This window comes from Catharus ustulatus, chromosome 1 (assembly GCF_009819885.2).
Source record: "Catharus ustulatus isolate bCatUst1 chromosome 1, bCatUst1.pri.v2, whole genome shotgun sequence".
Taxonomy (NCBI): Eukaryota; Metazoa; Chordata; class Aves; order Passeriformes; family Turdidae; genus Catharus; species Catharus ustulatus.
Window position 1 is genome coordinate 149,357,411 of NC_046221.1, and position 22,422 is coordinate 149,379,832.

General features: G+C 39.5%; 1 protein-coding gene across 1 annotated transcript in view; it reads right to left on the bottom strand.

Annotated features, from left to right (window-relative positions):
* SAMD12 (sterile alpha motif domain containing 12) overlaps positions 1-22,422 on the bottom strand; it is a 174,912-nt gene that overhangs the window by 113,108 nt on the left and 39,382 nt on the right. Inside the window, exon 3 of the mRNA XM_033067301.1 lies at positions 16,763-16,892. Within this exon, the coding sequence (XP_032923192.1) occupies positions 16,763-16,892 (130 nt within the window). The remainder of the gene's footprint in view (positions 1-16,762; positions 16,893-22,422) is intronic.

Consider the following 22,422-nt stretch of genomic DNA (forward strand, 5'->3'; position numbering starts at 1 on the left):
TTGTGTTTTGTTTGAATTTTTTTAATACTCTTATTACTTCCTTGCATCTTTAAATATTCCTCTCTTCCAGTACAAAACACACCACCACCAGCACACACAAAGTCAATGTTAAAGCTGCACTGCTCAGAACTCAGAAATCAAGAAATGTCAGCTTTCAGGTTCCATGTCCTTTACTCGTACATATTATCACAGAGATTCAGGCTATGTGTTCAAATAATAATGTGTTCAAACTCTTGGAAGGCAGAAGGTTATTAGGAGGAAATATGCTTGTCCTGCATTCACACTCCTTCCTAAGCATTATCTTTGGACAGAGAGGGTCCTCTGCTAGATCCATCTTCAGCCTGATGTAGCACACTCATAACTACACTGCTTTAAAGATGCATATGGAACAGATCTGAAAACCATGTATACTTAGTTTTGAGAGAGAATTCATGAAAATCATTACACGCAGAAACTGCATATACAACATATTATGCATAAAAAATACAGTTTACTGCTAATTATTTTCTACATAAGGAATGATAGTGCATTTCTAGTTTGAAAAATTCATTGCTAAATAAAGCAGTATGAGAAGAAAATGAAAGCTTCCAAGAAAGTATATACTTGATTCACAGAATAGCAACAATCCCTCTAAAACACACATTCCCCTTACAAACAGAAATGTACAATGCAGCTAAATAGAAAGACTTGTAACAATGAGCCATTACATATACTACTTCCAAAGGAGACCAAATACATGTTTTGGCACACACATACAGAACAGGTGTAGATGACTATGATTATAGCTGCTTGACACCTTTTATAATCATCAAGTGTTGCTGAACTTCAACCACTGAGGCTAAAAATTTCCTCATCAGTTATTTTTATCAGACTGATTTTTTAGGCTTAATTATTGTTACCAAAAATTCAATGATTTTCAATACAAGGTCAGGGGAAATACTTGCAGTTCAGTTAAAAGAATTAAGTGACTGCTGGGAAGAAGAAAAAACCCAACAGTTTCTAACTGGAAAGTATAATGTGATGGTAAGCCTTTGTGCCAATGTGCAGTCCTCATGAAGATCAATGTAAATTTGCTCATGTTAGAACCTTCAAAGCATTTCAGTCTGCAACAACTCAACAGACCCACTCAAAGAGTCATTTCAAGAGACTGTACATGCTCCAACCCCAGGCTTAGGGACAGTCATCCAAGCCAGGCAGTGCCTTTGTGGAGCTGGATACAATGAGAGAACTGTCATGCCTGTACTTCTAAAGGTTTCCACTACTGCAGGAAGATTGTTCAACAGGACAAAGAGTCTCAAAACAGAAGGAAAAAAAAAATAAACTGTCTAGGAAAAAAAAATCATTAGAAGGTCCCAGTTAGGTCCTGAATGTGCAGTGCTTTGAATGGACATTAATCAGTACCTGAAACAGAAGACTCTCAATACTTCCTCTACTGTCAGCCAGTTGCTGTGAAATTCATTGGCAAAATAAAGCCCTTACTGTCCTCCAGTGATTGGTCCCTGTAGAAGACTGGAAACCATCACCTACATGTGTAATCACTGTAAGCAGTCAAGGACAGCTCCACTGAATTAAGCTCTGATAATGAGCAATGTGGGAATCAATGCAGTTCAACATTTTGAGTTGAAGCTGCAGTCTGCAGGTGTGCATGCAGCGAAGAATGTATTTCTTCACTGCAGTATCACAGACCATTGCCTCAAAGCTCCACCTCACCCACAGCCCAGAGAGGAGTGCTCATGAATACTCTATGTGTTCCTTCACTAGCCTGAGAGCTGTGTTCAGGCAAAGCTGCGCCTTACTGCAGTAGTGCAGATGTAAAAATTATGAGGTCCAGGAAATCACACTCAGATGATTCAGTTTCTCTTTGAACCATTTATGCAGTTGTTTAAGATTTAGCCTTATAAAGAAAAAAAAAAAAACAAGAAAAAATCCTGGACAGGTATATGAATTATATTCCCTGACCTGAGTGGGTAATTGTTTCTGCTTTTGTTAAAGAAAATTCATGCACCAGAGTAAAATCTCCTGGAAGCCTACAGTCATTGAACTATTCTGAACAGACATCAGAGAACATCTGAACTTTACAATCTGAATCCCTCAAGAGCTTTTGCAAAATCTCAAACCCTGAGATTATGTAGTCTATTTAAACCAAAGAAGCCATAAACCCACGAAAAAAAGCAAGGGCATTTGCACAAGTAGAATATACTCTTGCCTAAAAATGTAACAAACACAGCAAGGGTGAGTCTTTATTTCTGTCAGATTGATTTGATGCCTGCACTTTGCAGCTCTAAGCCCCATCCCAGCAAAACAGTTAGATCAGCAAACCTTATGGCAATACTGAATGTAGCATATGGAGGCCAAAGATAGTTCCATGGCTAAAATCCTTCAGTTGATCTGATCCAGGCTACATGAGTTGATGGCCACACATATGTGAATCGAAAAATATACTCAAAGGGTTGTGCTTTCAGAAGAAATGGTTATTTTTCAATATTTATCAAGTTATTTTTCAGTATTTACCAATAGTTATTTCTCATTATCATTTTTACGACAGGGCAAGAGCCACTTCTGACGTGACAAATGCAAAGAGATGCCCAGGCGACAGCTCGAGAAGTCAGAATCTCCTACCAGACTGCAAGTCCTGGTACCAGTCCTAGCAAAAGAGCATCACATGCAGCTTCAGCAACAAATGTGTGTCTGCTCTAAGAATAATATGTACATAGACAGGGAAAATAGATGCTATTAACACGCTTGTACAGAAATGATGCCTAAGAAAAGAATTAAAGGAATGGCAGGTATGTGAGCATGCATCAGCATCCAGTTGGGTTCATATGAAATGTGTAATAGATTGTTTACAGACATCATCTTCGTGTTTGATAAATATGTAAACTGCAAGTAATACGGAATTCAAAGAGAAGACAGACAAGAACTTCAAACCTCAGATTTAGATTTTCCACAGAATGTGTATCTAGCCTAGCTTTCTCTCTGGTCAAACAAAGGAAAATATAAGAAATTCTAACCTAGGAGAGGCTGTCAGGAAAATACCACATAGTTCCCTAAGTACAGTTACTTACTCCAACCATGATGGTTACAACAGGGCTGTATCCAGGAGTATGCAGGACTGCTCATATTCAGCCTGAAATGTGAATGCCTGCACATCAGTTTTATCCTAGACCTAGTCTGACATACTGATTGAACAAGTAGGAAAAAATGTGTAGAGTACAGAAAGAACAATTGGTAGATGGTTTTACCTGTAGTTTTGCTAACTAGTTTCTCCTGCTATGTTGGATGCCTAATTCAAGGTTCATGTGAACTTCTGAGGGGTGTTTGCTTCTAAAGGCATAGATTCTCGAGAAGCAGAAAAATAAAACTGCAAATACAAATCATCCCCTACCCAACTTCACAAAATGAGGTTGCAGAGTGTACTGGAATCTAGAGACTGCTGATACTTCTGCTGAAGATCCCTGTGACCATGCAGCATGGGTACTGCACATACACACGCTTACCATGTATTTTTCCACCCACCCTTCTCACCTTTTGAAAAGTCGAATTTGTCAAAGTCTACCTTTTTCCCTAGCAAGTACTTCCACTGCTGAATGACCTGCAAAGCCAGGATTCATTTTCCGATTACTGAATCACTCAAGCTTCCAATTTCAGCTTTTGAACACACACTGTTGTCCTGCTAAGTCCCTATATCCAGTTATCAAGTCACCTATCAACCTTCCTTTCAGCAGCTTCATCTCCTGTAACATGACAACACAAGGTTTGCCTTCCAGGCTTGGGAAAAGGCTGTGCTCTGCCTTCCATCTACTTCTGTGCTAGAGTTAAAACATCACAACTGGACACAGCATCCTTGTAGATTTAAGCAGCTTGACCTGTGTACATTACAACAATCCCTGCTATTCAATTCAACTTTTGTAACAAGAGATTACATTAGTCCCATTAGCTTCTCATTTAGAATCCATGTAATGTATCTACCTACACTATCTCTCAACTTATTTTTTGCCTTGACAGCCTGGGAGAAGTGGCCATGCCCATGTGACGAAGGGGTTTCTCATATACCATGCTACATTTGACTCAATAAAAAAAAAATTCTCAGAATCATTTGGTTGGATTATTTATACCACATCTGTACCATTGACACACTCTGCTGATTGTTTGCTACCACATCAAATGCTACACTTAGGGAACCAACACAGAAAGGCTGAATGATGCTGCACAACCAGCTAAACCAGGGAACACCAATAAAGGCCCTTTTCATTAGTATCTCCCTACTGTGTACAGGCATCTGTCAATGAACCTGCCTCATTCCAGCACACAGCATACGGAATTAAAAAGCACATGTTTAATTAAGATGTCATGTGAGCCTAAGCTGTATGCTTTCGGGGCAAAAAAAGGCACGTATTCTGCATGGTGGCTGTTAAATACTAAGCCTGTACTTTTGCCAATGAAAAAAAAACAAAATACAAAAGAAAGAAAGAAAAATGTACCAGATTAGTTTGACAGGCTGAGCATCAAGATAACTGGTATTACCTATACAATGCAATTCTTTGTTGACAGAAGCTCAAATTAACTGTTCCATTCTTTAGGCAGAACAGGCAAGAGGCTAACAGGTCTGTAGTTCCTTGTGTTGAGAGTAATAAAAAAAAAAAAACCACAGACCATAATTTATTAGCAGAAAAAAGCCTTCTCCATGAGACAGACTTGCAATGAGCCACTATGATGTCGGTCTGCATATGGCTTAATGGGACATAAAAAAGGACTGCACACATCTGTGGATGGCAAATTCAGCCGTAGATTAGCCTAGGATAATGGCTACAGGTGACATTCATCACAATCAAGCTGTCTTTTGTTTGGTTTTGATAAGCCAATATATGACAAGCTTTATCTATATGCGTAGAGCATCCATAAACCAGTAGACACGAACAATTTCGCAAGGCAATTCAACTAGAGCTTGACAGTGGATTAGATTGCAGTACTTCATAGGTTTGATATGTTCATAACAGATTGTCACATTCCTGGCATTTCTCCAGACAGTATTTATACCTTAAAACAACAACAAAAATTTGGAACATGGAACAAACATCTCCTTATAGGCCATTTGGGATCATTGCACATTTGGTACTGTTTTTTGAATAACCTTATTAATCCATCTTCAGGTTCTGAGATGTTATATTTAGATCAAGAACAAGAACTTTAAGATAAAATCTACATATCCTATGCAAAACAAACATTAAAAATTGTATCTTCAAAGATGCAGTCAAGGAAAACCTTGATTGAATAGAACAACTGTGCCATCATCCAAAACACAACTGGACACACTCCTGGACAATCTATCCTAGATGAACCTGCTTGAGCAAGGGGGTTGGACTAGACGGTTTCAAAAGGACACTTCTAACCAAAATAGTTACAGGGTCTGGTGATTTTGACCTGCAAACAGGCAAATAATCTCAATTCAGCAATTCCCTGCATCCAAGAGAACCTACAGAGAGACTGACTGGGGTTTATAAACATAAACATGTTTTGAGGATCAAACATTTAAGTAAAAGACCTCCCTGTAATCGCAGCACAACGTCACCAGGCCCTGTGCAATGCAGGTGCCCTGTCAGTACAGCTGACAGGACTGGGATTACATCGACAGCTTGTCTCAAACACATGGCACACTGACAAAAGACACACATTTCCTCAAGGGCATCATAGTTTGGCGTTTCTCAAAACAGAACAAAACCTCAAATTCCCCTTGGGAGAGCATTTGGGTTTTTTATTCAGTGATTAAGAAGCAACACTTTTGTCTGTGGAACTTGGAGGCTTCTCTTACCAACCTGGCAGGCACAAATTCCTCATGCTTCAAGCAGAAATACTGGGAAGGAGGATAAGGTCTACACAGTTTGATGGATTGCAGGCTCTTGAGATTCTGAAAACTTCTGTGGGACAGCTCATGTTTTGATATGATTTTTAGGTTTTTTGTTTTGGTTTGGTTTTTATTTGGATTTGTTTGTGGTTTTTCCCCCCTATCCTTTTCTGCAGGGTTAAAAGACTAAAATCAAGACTAAAGAAAGAAGACTAAAATTCTCAGTAGAGTGTAGCCACTGAAGAACAGAGTACCTGATTTTCAGCAGCAATACAGCTATCAAACATAAGCACTCATATATTGGATTAAGTTAGACAGTAGCTATAGTTAACAAGAAGCCATCAGAATAGGAGTCCCCCAAATTTTATCTGAGGCCAAACACCTAGTGTTGATTGCTGTATAACAAGAATTTGCCTCTAATAAGTACTTTGGGGCTCAGTAACATTAATGAAACCTCGGGGTGGGGAAGAATCTATTCTGTTGCAAGTTTTTTTAAGGAGCCATGTCTTTAGTCCACCTTGTTAAAAAGGTTCACAGATAAATCCACATGTACATGCTTCAGACCAATCATAAACTTTTGTGTCAGTAGACTCACATTTTTAAGTGTGGGGTTTCTCACAGGTAACAGAATCAATTAAAAGATACAAGTTTCTCACAGTCATTCCTCCTTCTGAGCAGCAAGCATTTGTCTGGATGCCCACAGACGGACAGAAGCCTTCTTCTGCATCAGTTCAGTGCTGGTCACCACTAGGATCTGAGGAACCAGATAAACACTTTTCAGGCTGTGCAGATACTTGCTGGGTGAAGGGATGAAAATCAATTCCTCAATGCAGCAAGGGCTTGGATGGAATCCAGTCTTTTCTAATATTTTTTTCATTCCAAGAGCTCCTTTCACAGAATCCACAGAAAAATTCTGGAGCTGGTTCCTTACACGTTTGCTGAAGAGTCAGGTTTTTGTGACCTCCCTGCATTGTGCATTCTGCTATAACAAGTATGAAGCTTGGGGTCAGGTTCACTGCTCTGGACCCTGTCAGACTTTCAACCTGTTCAATTAACTGTATCAAATCAAACAATTTCCACCGAAGCACCAAGAGGTACTTCTTTTTAGTGAAAGCTATTCCTTTGGCAAACCCTGACTAGTAGAGAGCACCTGCTTTAGCACTTTCATTTTTATTGTAATGTGAGGGAGTAGAGAAGGGAGAAATCCTTTCTCCTTCACTCTCTTTGCTCTCTGCAGAGTCTCAGCTGGCTGGGCTGCTATTTCCAAAAACAGAATCAAGGAGGGACAAGACAAAGGAGCCGCGGACAAGCTCATTAGCAGAGCGGGGAGGCTCCGGGTGAGGAGGCCGCGCCGAGCGCAGCGCTCAGGGCTGCGTGGGGCCGCCCGAACGCCGAGACTCCTCCGGGACTGCCCCGGGACTGCCCCGGGACTGCCCCGGGACTCCTCTGGGACTGCCCCGGGACTCCTCCGGGACTCCTCTGGGACTGCCCCGGGACTGCCCCGGGACTCCTCCGGGACTCCTCCAGGACTCCGCCCGGCTCTCCGGGCCCGCGCTCCCGCCGCTCCGGGCCCGCTCCGGGCCGTTCCCGGTGCGGCCGCGCCCCCTGCAGGCGGCGCGCGGGGCTGCGCCCGCCGGGCCGCACCGCGGGCTGGGCAAGGCAAGAGGCGAAACCCGCGGCTTTCCCAAGGGCATCCCCGGCTCCGTCCCAGCTCAGCCCGGGCCGCTGAGGGGCCGAAGCTGCCAGGGAAGTCCTGAGGGCTGCACGTGGCTGCTCGCCCCGCCGCAGCGGGGAATTCGGGAGAGGGCAGCTGCAGAAGGCAGCCCAATTCCTGTGGCAGTCTAATTCCTAGAGTCTCGGCAGAGGAACCAGAACACCGCCGAGAACATTGGGCTGTGACAGATGTGGTTAATCCAGTTGTCAGAGACCTGGTGCAAGACTGGAGTTGTTGTCTACATATTTATTATAAACCAGAGACCATGAAGAAGCTGGAATCACAGCATCATTGGCGGAGGCCATCTGGAGGCAACAGCAAGTCAGAGATGAGAGAAGGACACAGGATATTGCAGACCAACTGGATGAGAGAGATTAAATACACACTTAGAATCACAGAATCATTAAGGCTGGAAAAGACCTCCAAGATCAAGTCCAGTTGTTGACCAAACAACACCACAATGTCAACTAAACCACACAGCGCTAAATGTCATGTCCAGGCATTTCTTGGCAATTTCTGGGGATGTGGATCCCAACAGCTCCCTGCACAGCTTGTTCCAATGCTTGACAAGCCCCTTTCAGTGAAGAAATTCTTACTGTTGTTCAAAATAGAAGTCAAACTCTCAGTCATGGCTTCATCCAGGTTCAGATATCAGGAGCTTCCTTCTGCATTTCACCATGAGGTTGGATGTGTTATTGGACTGAGGAACGCTGCCAAATAATTATAAGATTACACTAAGACTAAATCCCTGTATCATGAATAGCACATGCTGGCAAGTAACAAGTTGAAATAAAAAGAATCAGCTCTAGCTGCTCACTGATATCACAAACACAAACCCACTAAGCAGCGAATTAATTCACTTTTTCAAAATGAAGAACTGTATGGTCCTCTAACAACTCCTCCACTTAATCAGTTTACTTTTCCTCATCTAAGTTTTCCTTACGTGCAACTAAGCCATAAAATTGATGTCGTAGTTGCACAGCTAAGGCAACAAATATTTCTTCCCAAACACTAGCAAAAGTTACCTGAAAGGAGAGCCTGCAATATCTCCCATTTCTTTTCCTGGTGCACCAGAATGAGATCCAAAATTTCTGAAGTGTCACAGAAAAGCCTGACTTGATGGGAAATGAGAACTCAGCAGTGCTAACCATCAGTTTAACCAAGCTGGAAAAATAATTTCCAGACTCCACAAATACAGCAGGAGTTTGATAAAAGAAACCAACACTGAATAACAGACTAATTAGACTTCAGTCAGGTAATCAACTTGGAATCAACACAATTCATGCAAAGGTCTTAATATTCGGGGGCAAGTTTTAACCTAAGGACCCCATCCTTTGGGTGGAGAGACTCCAGACCATTATGCACCATCTTGAAGCTGTTCATCAGTATTAATCAAGTGGGGAAATCAAAAAAAACAGAAATAACAAAGCGCTATCAGAGTTAAGAATGCTGCATTCCATGGCTTTAGGCTAGTCCTTGGAGGTCTTCCAAGTAACAACAGAGCTTCACCTTGTCCAGCTTCTAGATAAAGGGCTCTCCCACTGCCTTCATCAATCAAGGACCATGGTAAAGTAACAATGTAATCACTAACAGTTGGTGATAGATCCAAAAATGTGTGGAAAAAAAAATCTAAGAAATAAAATGAGAGGGTAGAGCTTTGATATTGGCCAAAATGTTAGAACTTCTATAAATTAATCAATATCCCTGTAAAGCAGCTAAAGACAAAACGATAAAAAGCAGGATTCATTAAGAACACAAGAAGGGTCACAAAACAAAAGGCAGACAAAGGAAACAGGGTGAACATAAAAGGGTTGTTTTCATAACATCTTCTCTTAGCTGTATTAAGTCCACTAAATTCATCTGTTTGGAGGCATCCTTTCCTCTCCACTTACTTTTTCAGTAATTTACACTCTTACCCTTGGTTTTACAAATCCCACTGAAGGCAGATGCCTGAGTTACCTAAGATAGATGGGTAAGCACCCAAAGGCTACATCAGTGGCTCTTAAGCTTTTTGGCTCTATCAGTGGATCACAATCAGTGTTCAGTTCACATAGTCAGTGTAGATAGTGAAGGGCAGCCTTATCAGCAAACTAGGAAATATCACAAAGCTTTACAACATAGTTTGAGAATTCCTGAAATAGGTTTTGCTAAGACATTTGAAACACTTTTCTATATCTTACCCTAATTCACATTTTTAGATCTCTTCTAAGTAAGGAACAGAAATTGATTTTGAAACTGGCTGCCATGGTGAGAGTTTCTGGCGGTGCATTGTGCACAATATAGATGGGAATCAGTGTTCCGTACAGAATACAGTGGATCAGGTTTACAAGGACTGTACAACAAAGATCTTTCCAAGGAATACAGTAAAACATTATATGATCTCTAGTTAGGAAAAAAATTACTAAAGTAAATATAATGAGATTAAAGTAAAAATTAAAAACCACTCATATTAGAGGGAAGGAATAATCCAATTATCATTGCATATATAATTATGAAACATTAATTCCCCATCTGACAGCATATGAAGAGTAAGTACCAAGGAACAATTAAACACTGCTTCAAATGAAGAGCAATATACCTTTTCCTTCTCTCCCCTGAATGCTCATACTCTAAGAGTACAGAAAAACTCATCGACACTAAGTTGACAAGGTATTTCAGATCTGAAGCTAAAGGACTGGAATTATACTTTTCAGTTCAAAGATGATTTGGATTCTCTGTTCTACATCAGTCAGCAGTATCAGCTAAAGCAAATCTAGCTACCACAGCTCTACTAAATAACGAAGGAAAGAAAAAGAGGCAGCTGGAATAGAATTCACTTCTGAGTATGTTGTAGAGCAACTGTTTACTGAGATCATGAGAGATCTTCCCAGGTAAAGTGGATACAGCACACCAAGGAAAAGCTGCTTGACCCAAAAAATATCCACTAAGACAGGAAACTCTGCAAAATATTCATCAGCTACTTGCACAACAGATCTCATAGCTGATAATGGATTAGGAGCATGGAAACTTCATTCTGAATTTAGCAGACATGGAATTTAACATCAATTTGACAAGCAAGGCTAAAAAATGCCTCCATTGCCCTTTACCAAGTTCCCTTTCCACCAAACAGAACAGATTGTATTATCACTTCTTCCACACAGAATTTTATGTAACAAATAAGAGCACCAAACACTCTCCACTATTTCGTGCACAGAGGAAGAGAAATATCTATTTCATTACTGATTTATGAACTCCACATATTATTTACCACAGAAAAGACAATTGATCAGAAAATAATAACCTATGCTAATACTTATGTTACAACTCCCATGAAGTGTTAGAACATTTCACTGCCCCCTTCTCAACTGCAGATGAGCTGCTCTGGTCAAACTAGATCTCTCAGCAGCCATCACAGCTTTGTCTTATGCTGTGGAATTTTGCCATATATTTTATGAGCTATCATCTGACTGAAAAGACAGACCAGGAAACCATTGCTGAGCCATAAGAGAAGATTACTTTCACACAAAATTTTGTATGTCAGTAGGAGGTTGAATATTGAAAAAATATTTCTACTTTTCCAACTTCTTTCAATTCTACCCTATATAAACACAGCGTTATATTAATATATTTCTGATACTCTTCCATGCAAAAACAACAGTTGCCACATATTATGCAAACAGGAGCTTTATCCCAACACTCATCACTCTTTGATGTGTTCCACATGTTAAAAATTTGACAGTAGCCAAGTATGAAACAGGGAAAACTCATCAGTCCCCCACATTTTCCAACACAAGCATCACAGCTCCACAAAGAATGCTGCAAATAGGCCTGACCTTATCTAGACAGCAGAATAAAAGCTCTCTCCAGGGTGAAGCAGTAATTTTATTTTATTTTTCAAACTGCAGATGGATGTAGTCAGGATTGATTTGACAGCCCACCAACCAACACTGCTGGTAAGTTCTCACAGAAAGAACATGGAAAAGTGGCATAAATAGGGACTGAGGGTAAGGCTGGTTTATGCTTTGCACCACAGAGAAGAGAAGGGCTTTGCAGAGATGGCTGCATATAGAAGTCGCTTCTGCTCTCCACTGTCAGACTAACACTGCTTGGCAGAAGACATCTGCTGTGCTGAAGAGCACTGTCACATCCAAAACAAGGAAGGTAACTAATACTTTATTGGAAATACCCTCAATTTAGTCACAATGAAGGTGCTTTCTGAGATCTGTGACAGCACTGAAGAATGCTCAAAACTTGTTACAGTTTGGGACCAAGCAAAGAGAAACTGTAATACTGTTTTAAAAGAGGCTTAAGTTCTTTTCCTACAACACATTGTCCTAACCCAGGACCTTCTTTGCTTGGCATCAGTCCTACACCTGATCATAAACATGCCTCTACCAATAACAACCTAAAGGGTAGGCTGTGACCAGTTTTTAAGGGACAATAAAACAATGTCCAATAAGATAACCTAAGAAAAGGTGCTGGTTTATGTAGTCTGCAATGTAACAACAGAAGAAGACTTTCAAGGGACAGGTGTCAGGACACCTACAAAGGCCACTTTACAGAAGACTTTTTGCTTCTTGCATCAGGCCTCACATTAGGTGTGCTAAGTCATTGGCACAAGAGATATTTTGAGTCACTCATCAATAATGGAAGGATGAAGGATAATGTTGGAATCATTTGCCAAGGGAAGGGTCAGGAAGTGAGCAGAAGTTGTTCCAAACGAAACAGACCTGTTAGGAAGGCTTGGTTGACTCAGTATCTTTTATACATATATCACAGTACGTTTAACAACACTGGAATCTTTATCTTTGTTGTACATCAACTAAAACACATGGCAAAGGATGAGTATGTTCAGGAGGTCTCATCACAGTGAATAAACCCACCTGGTTTTGGTCACCCTTCCTGCCCTGGAGCCAGGAATGAAACATAGGCCTCTGCAGTCTACACCTTTCATCCCCAAGTCACTGCACTGGTTGCATCAGAGAAATCCCCTGAGGTCCATGAAACAAGGGGCAGAATTCAATTATATACGTTCTAAAAATTGGAAAGATATCTGGCAATATTTTGATTTTAAAAAAACCCTTTCTCTGTATAGAGAGAGAATAACTTAAGACTCTGAGGATTCGGTATTCCTCCAAAGTAAACTTCCAGTGTACTTCCAGAATAAACTGAAATAGAGACAAGATATCTCCAAATTCCAGTCTAGTATCTTAAACCATGAGACTATCTCTTCATTAAAATGCTAAATAACTGGAGCATTTCATCTGATATGATAAACCCTAACATCTATAAATATATTACTCAAGTGAAAAAAATTAATCAATGTTGATTTTGTGAGCATGATTTTATATGAATTTCATGTCATAAAGCTTATTTATGTCAATAAAGCTTATTTAATATAAGCATCAAGTCAGATTTTAAGACTATTTGCAGCAGGTTTTCAGTATCAGTTCATATTTCATTTTCCAAGGTGCTGTTGGTATTTAATGAATATTCAAAAGTTCTGGTCCCTTCTAAAACTAAAATGAGGTTTTCTTGAGTCCTGTTCCTTTCCTTCTTAAAAGTTTAATTTTAAAAGGCTTTAGTCCTTTCAAGTACCTGCTATGAAATTACTTCAATTGGACCAAGGTACCTCTTGGGTATTACTTTGACAAAATGAGGTTTGTTTAATGTTCATAGCATTAAAATCTCTTGCTCTGAAGACATGCACTAGCACACTGGGGAACATGGTGTAAAAGCAAAACATGAAGCAGGGAAGCAGGGTTTCCTTCCTTCTTTCCCTCCTTCCTGTTTTCCTTCCTACCTTCCTCCCTCTAAATCATACATCCATAAACAATTACTTAGGCATTTGCTTTCTTACTTTATCAATGGATCACTTGCCCCAAAATCATTATTCTTTAGTCATTCTATGCCCAGTGTTGCTCCTGTTAATGCTGAGATATTGGAAAAATCTTCATTTGCTTCAATGGTATAAGACAATCAAAGAACTCATCTCTCTAAACTCCCCAATCATCTGCTGCCCATCAAATTCAAAGTCACAAATGCACACAAAGTAAGGTCCATTTCTCAGGTATATCACTAGTAACATATCAGCATAAAATGAGTGGGAAAAACTTATTTTCAGCCTCAGCCTTGTGTCTCTCACACATCACTGTGAAGGGTTGGGTTCCTTCTTTTTGACAACCTCCTTCTCTATAGTGAGGGCTGCTGCTAGTACCCCCATGCCACCCCAACAAGCTGCCTCTTCCCCAGACTGAACAAGCCCAGCTCTCTCAATCCACCGGTCACAGGGCAAGAGCTCCAGCCCTGAGCATCTTTGCGGCCCTCTCCCTACCTTGCACTGGAGATCTAGAAACTGTAGTCTAAGTGCAGAGTAAAGGGAATAATGACTATTCTTGTTCAAGTTACTGTGCTCCTGTCGATAGTGACAGCATTCTCTGCTGCAAGGCACAACACTGGCTCGCTTTGTCTTCCAGACTATCAAGGTCCTCTTCACCAGAGCCATTTCCCAGCCAGTCAGCCCCAGCTGCAGTGGGGTGCAAGAGCCTTGATCTTCCCAGTGGCACAACTTTGTAATTGTCCTTGTTGAATTTCATAAGGGTCCTATTGATGCATTCCTGCCTGTGTCTGGTCCCCATGCCTAGATCCCTATAGATTGTCCCTACAATGTCCTACAGACAGTCCCAAATTTTGCTGTGATCTGCAAATCTGATGAGAGTACACTCTGCCCACCCCATAACATCCTGAAGATCACTGTTAATATGAAGATCTTCATTCTTATTGGGTAGGTTTCCAGATAAAGGATTTTTTCTTATACATCTGCAGCTGCTCTTTGTCAGAAGTAGTAAAAAGGTCCAAATTTCCACAAAGAAAAGGACAGTTTTGGTTGCATCTTTGTCCACAACTCAAGAAACGATAATCAGGAAGTCTCAAGTAAAAGTCACACTTCTCAACACCTACAGTTAACAACTGTCGGATATGTTTGCTCAAGATTATTTTCCTGGCTTATGACCATGCCTTAGATTTTATCATCAAATAAAGTTTAAATATCCTTTTCGTGTCACTTTCCTTAAAAACTTTTCCATCATATTTTTCCATATCAAAACAGCCTGTAAAGTCATGAGAAATTTTCAACAATCACATCAGTTTTCCACAGAAGTATCTGGGAATAGTTACACTACCTTGGCTTAATCCTCACATTAGTTTCCATGCTCCCTCCATGCTCTACTTTTTCTGAGCCACAAATCCACTGTTCTTTCTCTTTATTAGATTTCAAATAATCAGAGTCATGGGGACCAACAGCACTGGAAACATCCCCCTGAGTTAATGATTCCACTCGCAATATTATCACATCATACTTTTATAAAATCTGTACAGATATTAATTGTGTCTCTTTTTTGGTAGTTGCTCAATTGAAGTTCTTTTCTTTCCTGCAGATTTACTTTCTAACAATATTTTCCCCATACCTCTTTTGTGTAAAGTAAGAAAGACTGATCTCAATTTTTCTTTTTCATAGAAGTCTATAAAGTTCAAAGTTTTTCATATCTGCAATGAAACTCCAAGGATTCCATCAGTGTTTATGCTGAAATGAAAATGTCTTCCTTTCAACTTCAACTCACAGTGCCTTAATTCTAGAAAGAGAATATAATAAAACAATACTGGAAAATATTTTAGAATAGCTGTGTTTTCTTCTGGTAATGCTCCGGATACAGTCAGCTCTGTACACATGGGTGGAGTCACAGTCTACATTCCCGCAGACTGCATTCAGCAGATGGTGACAGAGGAAATGGGCACAATGGTTATGTACTAAACCTTAATACATAGCAAACCAATACAAACCACCCCTTACGTGTGTGCACATGTACTTATGGCTACATAGTAAACAAATATGGGCAGTTTGTGGTGTTTGCAATCACTCACACATTATCAGAAAGAAAATAGCAACAGGAATGAAGGTAACATTGGAAACAACACAAGTACACGTGTGCATAATCAGACACTGAGTGAAACACACATAATTAACAACTCATTATTGTTAAGACTGAGATTTGTACGTGAAACTCAAATTGCCGCTTAACATTAAATGGCTGAATGCCAATTTCCAGTTTTGTATATCATCACTGCAGAGAAAAAATCAGTGCTCCATATTATGTTTGTTACAGATTAATTACTATTTGGTATATGAGCAAAACTGCTATTTAAGCCCAAGTTATATTTGTTAAACTCATGGCAATTGGAAGTTATCAGCAAAAAAAAAAACAACAACAGCAAACTGAGTAGGACTTAACAAGTCAAGCAGATCAACAGAATCAATATCAATTTCTAAAGTAAATAAGAAAACAATACAATTTTGCTTTCAATATATTCTTTTAAGAAAAGAGACCCAGTTTTGAAGATTTGGAGGTCCTGTGTGTATTTGTGGAGTAATCATGACAGAACAAAGAAATATTTTTTAGACTAGGCAAGGAAAGTATGTGCAACTGAGAAGCAGCACACTATACAGTGAAGGAAAGACTATAGCAAAGAATGGTTGGTTGTTCTCAAATCACATTTGGGACAGAAATCAGTTTTGCTGGCTGGAAATAACAGTTTAGATTGATTTTAGGTTGATCCTAGGACTTTAAGAACCATAAAATACTGGAATAGAAAGATGTAAAAATCTGCTTCATTGCAAGTTTTCCAGAACAAAGCTAGACAAACATCCACCAGAAATTAACTTGCTGCACTGATCCTGCTTCAGGCTACAGGACGGGCTCAGTTGGGATCACTTCCCATCCTACTTGTTAAGAACACGAAGACTAATTTTTTGTTTTAAAAAGAGTGGGGAGAGGCACAAAAAAAGAATATGAATTCAAGGTCAAACACCTCAATGAAAGAGAAAATTTACACAAATTACATTTTCCTCATACAATGTTTCTTAATGGTTGGATTTTGGTGGTTTTTTTAATTTGGAATGAACAGGGTGAGACCTTTACCCACATACAGACTGACTTCTTTCCTTATTATATTGACCCTGAACTATCTGAAGCTATCTTTTGAAGAAATGAGGATATCATTTACCACATCCTATGAAAGTTGGAATACTCCCTCGGCTCTAAGCCTTGCAACTCTCTAGTCACACATTCAACAAAAAGCCCTCAGGGCACAGTCCCAATCTATTAACAGCAAAGTAAAACAATTCACCACATTTTAAGTAAGTAAAATATTTCTGATAGTGCATACTTTACCAGTTATGTCATGCTGTTTGAATGACTCACTGTAGATTTGATACTGATTAGGGCAATGTTTCTTCAGCCATTTGCAGACATCCTGCTGGGTCCATAATGCCACAGGCTTGGTCAGCTTCACAGTCCCAGACTAGGAACACAGAATGAAGAACAGAAATGATGTTTAGACTGCACACAAATTTCAGAAATATTAATCTGTGACCTCCATATACAATATAAAAATATTAAATGCAAAACAGGGGGTGCTCTGAGAGATGTCCATTAATAGCCAGCCCATTACACAAGACCCTGCTGTTCAAATACATCACACAGCAATCACACGCAGTGAAAGGTTCTTTAACATTATTTTCCATTGCATTCATGTTCCTTGCATCACAGAACCATACTGCACTTGAATAATTAGTTTCAAGAGTGACCAATGACTACAGGCAAAGGATAACAGATGCACACTTTGAATACTTCAAACTCAGTCAAGAGAGTTGCACCTTTGTGCCCCAGCTTGGATATAATCCCAGAAGACCAGGAGTACCCTTAGGCATGGTCCTCAACTACAATGACAAAAGACCTGGCAACAAAGGCTTTTAGTGCCAACAAGCCTGAAGACTGGTTTTGCCTGGGAAAAGGAGACTACACACCAACGGACATGGAGCTGGTGATATTGATTCCTACTGAACATTTCAGCTGACAAAATTCCTAATCTGAATGATGTTTACAAGCAGCTATAGTTTTTCTGCTTCCTTTTTACCTTTAACTTTCCTACAATCACCTTTACATGAAATAAGTAGGACTCCCACTTAAATCAGTCAATCCTTTATAAATGAGTAATGATTTTTAAAAAGAACACTGTTTAATACTTCCCTTAGAATTCCATTTTATAATAGATTAGCAGTTTATAAATATATATTCATAAATTGATTGCCTTATTATATGTATAAAGTCACATTTCATTTAATCAAACAATTCACCTTTGCAAATACAGTTTTTTTAACTGTGTAAGAGTGCTGAGTTCTAAGCAACCTGAGCTGCAGAAATATAACTTTGACAAAGTAGGCAAGAAAACAAAAAAAATATATTCAAAGTGAATTAATTTTTAATTTTTTTTTTTTTTTGCAACACAATCTGCCCAGAAGACTAAAGAAACTTTAAACAGATGGGCATTTATTACCAACAATAAATGTTTCCCCCAGATACTGTTGATGTAAGTGGGTGTGAACATCAATGTATACATTTACTTCATATTTTGTCAAGGAATGAACCTAGGGAATAAAATCCAAGCGTCTGTTTCAATGCTATGCATGCAGAATACTATCCCTCCAGCTCGCTGATGGAGTAAAAATTTCAAGAGAAGTTTCTCTGCACAAATTTGAGCTGAAGGGGAATGTCATCTCAACCCATCTTCCCCATTAGGAATCATGGCAGACTCCCTCAACGTCACCAGCCAGGGTTTATCCCAGCATTTACTGAGATGTACTTTGTCAGACAGACTTTTACAAAGTTGCTTTGAAATTTTTCATTACTAGAAGCCCTAAAGACCGAAGCAGTTTTAAGATAGTGCTTTGCATGTCCCATTAAGTCCATAAAGTATGTCATGCAAAGATAGTAAGTTCAGGCCAGGGATTATGGTAGACCTAAAAATCCAGCAGGCAAATGTGTCTTGAATTTCTCATGTCCGGTTGTCCCTATCCCTTTTTTATTACCTGTCTAGAAGTTACATAAACAGTAGGAAAATCATGATTGAATATATAATACAATGCACATCACCTAGCTCAGTTTTTTGATTTGAAGAAAAATAGACTCATCAGAAACATGAATCCTGTTTCAAACATGCTAATTGGCATCATCCATATTTAGAGATATAATAATGCACAAAACCACCACAGAGAATCAGTCTCATCTGCTGCTGCCACCCACCAAAATACAGAAGTTTGACTGACAGACTGGGTCTCCACAGAAAAAACTTCCAGAGGTGTTGAGGGTGCACAAAAACCAGGACAGCATTTGCCCAACCATTACACTTTCTGAGCAGCTCATCGATCTTCTACACACACAGGATCCCACATTGGTCTGGAGAATTTATTGTTTCATACATCAAGTGGAGAAGGCACAGCCTCTGTAAGGAGAGCAGCTTCTCCATAACTCCCAGTTCCTCATGCATCACAAAAGATCAAAGAGTCCTCAAACTTCTCTGGTCTTTTTGTTACTGCTATTTAAGTCAAAGAAGAAACTGAATTTCAATGAAGAGTCCAATATTATGCTATCAGTTAGCTGATTTTTTGTTACATGCAGATATAAATGCGTGTCCTCCTCAAATTACCTCAAAGAAGTAAACAAGTAAAAATAGCAAGCAGTCTCTCTGGTTCCATAGAAATTCCTGAACAATGGGTTCAAGATCTCACTGTCTATCTTTATATGTGATACTGCTTAAATTTAAAGATTTTTTTTGGACTGGAATTTCAAAGACTAGAGAAAAGTCTATCATCCCTTGAAAAATAAATGGTTAATGGTTGTTCTTGTACATCACAAACATACTTAAATGATAAATATTTGTATACAAATGTATACAGCTAGCTACAGACTTACAATCTATTTATTCCTAGCTGAAAGTACAAAGGCAGTGCCAATGTTTGTTTAAAACAAGAGGCTATTCTTTTCAGTTCAGCAACTATTGTCCTCTTAAAAGGTTTGTTTAAGCACCATCATGTTATCTGAAGTACAAGTTTATTACAATTAGAGTACAAATTTAACACATCCCTCCCTCTGCGCCTACAGAACTGAAAGATGGTTTCAAACATAGCTTTTATGTCGTGCAATATACAGATCATTGCACAGCAAATGTGATGATTTCTTCAGTGTTTGGAATTATGATAGAAACATTTAAGCTTGTAACTGCAGTCCAAAGAGGATATTTTTACACTGACAACATCAAATGTTAGGTTTAATTTTCTAATTCCTAAGAACTTGATGAGTTAGAGGAATAAAGGGGGTTTAATGTAAAAGTATGTCTGCACTTTCATGTTTGGAACATCATACCCAAAATATTTTCTAACCAGATACACCAAATGAAAGGCTCTTAAAAATATCCTTTCCTTCCACAAAATTAAGTTTTCAGTTTCTTCCCTGCTCTGAAGGCTAGATCTTATACAAAAAAAAAACCCAAACAAACCAGTAAACCAAAGAAAATTGCCGGTACCCTAAACATACCTACTAAAAGACACTCCTGCCATTTACTAAGTATGAATTACCTAGACAGGTGAAACACAAAGTATGTTTTACTTTATTTCTGTTTATCAGCTCAGCCAAAGAACAGGCTCAAACTGATTAAAATAAAATAATGTACTAAAAATACCTTTGGTCTGGCCTTCCTTTTAAATTTTCCTGACACAAACTCATCCCAAGATCACCCTTTGCTGGCAACTCTGTAACAGTTTTATTCTTGCCAAATGCTATGCCAAGTCTTGTGCCAGATACAGATTTAACGAGAATTAAAGTCCACAGTATTCTGATCCTTTCCTGTATATTTAAGGAAAACGTGTTTCTTCAGGATTTTGTGACAAATTTTTTCTTCTAGATTGCCCAACCCCAGCTTTTGTTACATGTATCTCAAAATATAAAAAATGACTGTCAAGAAGAAGAAAAAACATATTTACCACAAGACAAAATTTCATGCTCTTTTTGTTCCATGATGCAGTGAAGATACTCAACATCACTAACTCAAGAATAAATAAATAAACGAATCAAACTTACTGTGCATTACTGGAGAGTGTATTTCAGTATTCAGAATAGCATCAGCTACCAAGCCCTGCTCTTCCTAAGCAATGATGGACAAGTTATCTCTTCAGCCTTCCAGGTGTACTTTACCAAGCCTGCCAGCTTTGAAGGTCAATTTATTCACCAGAATTTCTTTGTCTTTATTTATCACATTTTACTACAGAAAGAGCGAGCCTCTGTATTTTTGAGTGACGAAGGATTCAATCTCATAATTTAAACAATGCTACATACTTTGAGACAAGCTATTTGAAAGTGCTTCTCCAACACTAACATTGTGTGTATTTACAAACCTGCTCAGATTACAGAAGTCAGGGATTGTGGAGATGAGGGTGCTCAGTCAAACAGGGCTGCAGGTTTGCTGGAAAAAGGCTGTCTCATACTGTTTGTAACATTCGATTTGCCAACATACTCATCCTGACATGTAAGAATAGTCAATGCGTATTTACATTCAAATTTACCCAAAGTCAGACCCTACAGTTTCTTGTATGAAACAGATGGATAAAAAAGGCACTGCTGAAAGCATTAAAGCAGATTCTGCTCCAATATACATCTTGAGAGACTCTGTTCTGGGATTTTCAGTTTAACTAGAAAAAGACAAAGCAGAACCAATTTTGTTACAGCTGTGCTGGTCAAAGGACTGTCATGGCTTAGACTCTGCCAGCAAGTAAATACACTCACTCATTCCCCCAGTGGGATGGGGAAAAGAATCAGATTAAAAGAGTTAAACTCATGGGCTGATATAAGACTGCAATAAATGATACAAAATGAAATATAGTAATATTAATGTCAATAGTAACAATGATAATGATGATGATTATGATGATGATAATAGTGATTAAAAGAAGGGAAGAAAGAGAAGGAAATAACCCCCCAGTAAAACAGGTGATGCCCAATACAGCTGCTCACCACTTGCTCAGCAATACCCAGCCCATCCCCAGTGTTTGGCTCCTTCTGGCTGTTGTGGTTTCACCCCAGCCAACAGCCAAGCCCCAGGCAGTTGCTCATTCACTCTCCCACCAGTGGGGTCAGGGAGAGAACTGGAGGGATAAAAGCCAGAAACCTCATGGGTTGAAATAAAGACAGTTTAATAGGGAAAACAAAAGATGTACACACAAGCAAATGAACACAAGGAGTTAAGTCACTGCTTCCCATTGGCAGGCAGGTGTTCAGCCATCTCCAGGAGAGCAGGGCCCCACCACATGTAGCAGTGACTTGGGACAACAAAGACCATCACTCAAACGTCCCCCTCTTCCTGCTTCCTTGCAGTTTTGTATCCTGAACATGATGTCATATGGTCTGGAATTTCCCTTAGGCCACTTTGGGTCACCTGTCCCAACTGTGTCTCCTCACAGCCTCCCAGGCATCTCCAATTTCCTCACCACCGTGGCCATATGAAAAGTAGAAAAGGCTTTGGCTCTGTGCAAGCCTTGCTCAGCAAAAAAACCCCATCTCTATATTATCAACTTTGTGTTCAGCACAAATCCAAAACATAGCCCCATACTAGCCACTGTTAAGAAAATTAACTCTACACCAGATGAAACCAGCACACTGGCCAACGCTCAACCCAGGTTTTCACAGTAAAAATGATATCCTATGGAATGGAATATCCCTTTGCTCAGTTCAGGTCACCTGTCCTGGTCATGCCCCCTCCCAACTTCTACTGCAACTTCTCATAGGCAGCACATGAGACACTGAAAACTCCTTGACCTAGGGCCACCACAGCTTAGCAACAACCAAAACATCCATGTGTTACCAACATTATTTTCTTACTAAGTCCAAAACACAGCACTGTACCAGTGACTAGGAAGGAAACCAAGTCTATTCCAGCTGAAAATAGGACAGAACAGTAGCAAGGCAAGGCTACAAGGAGAAGCATCACAATTTATTAGACC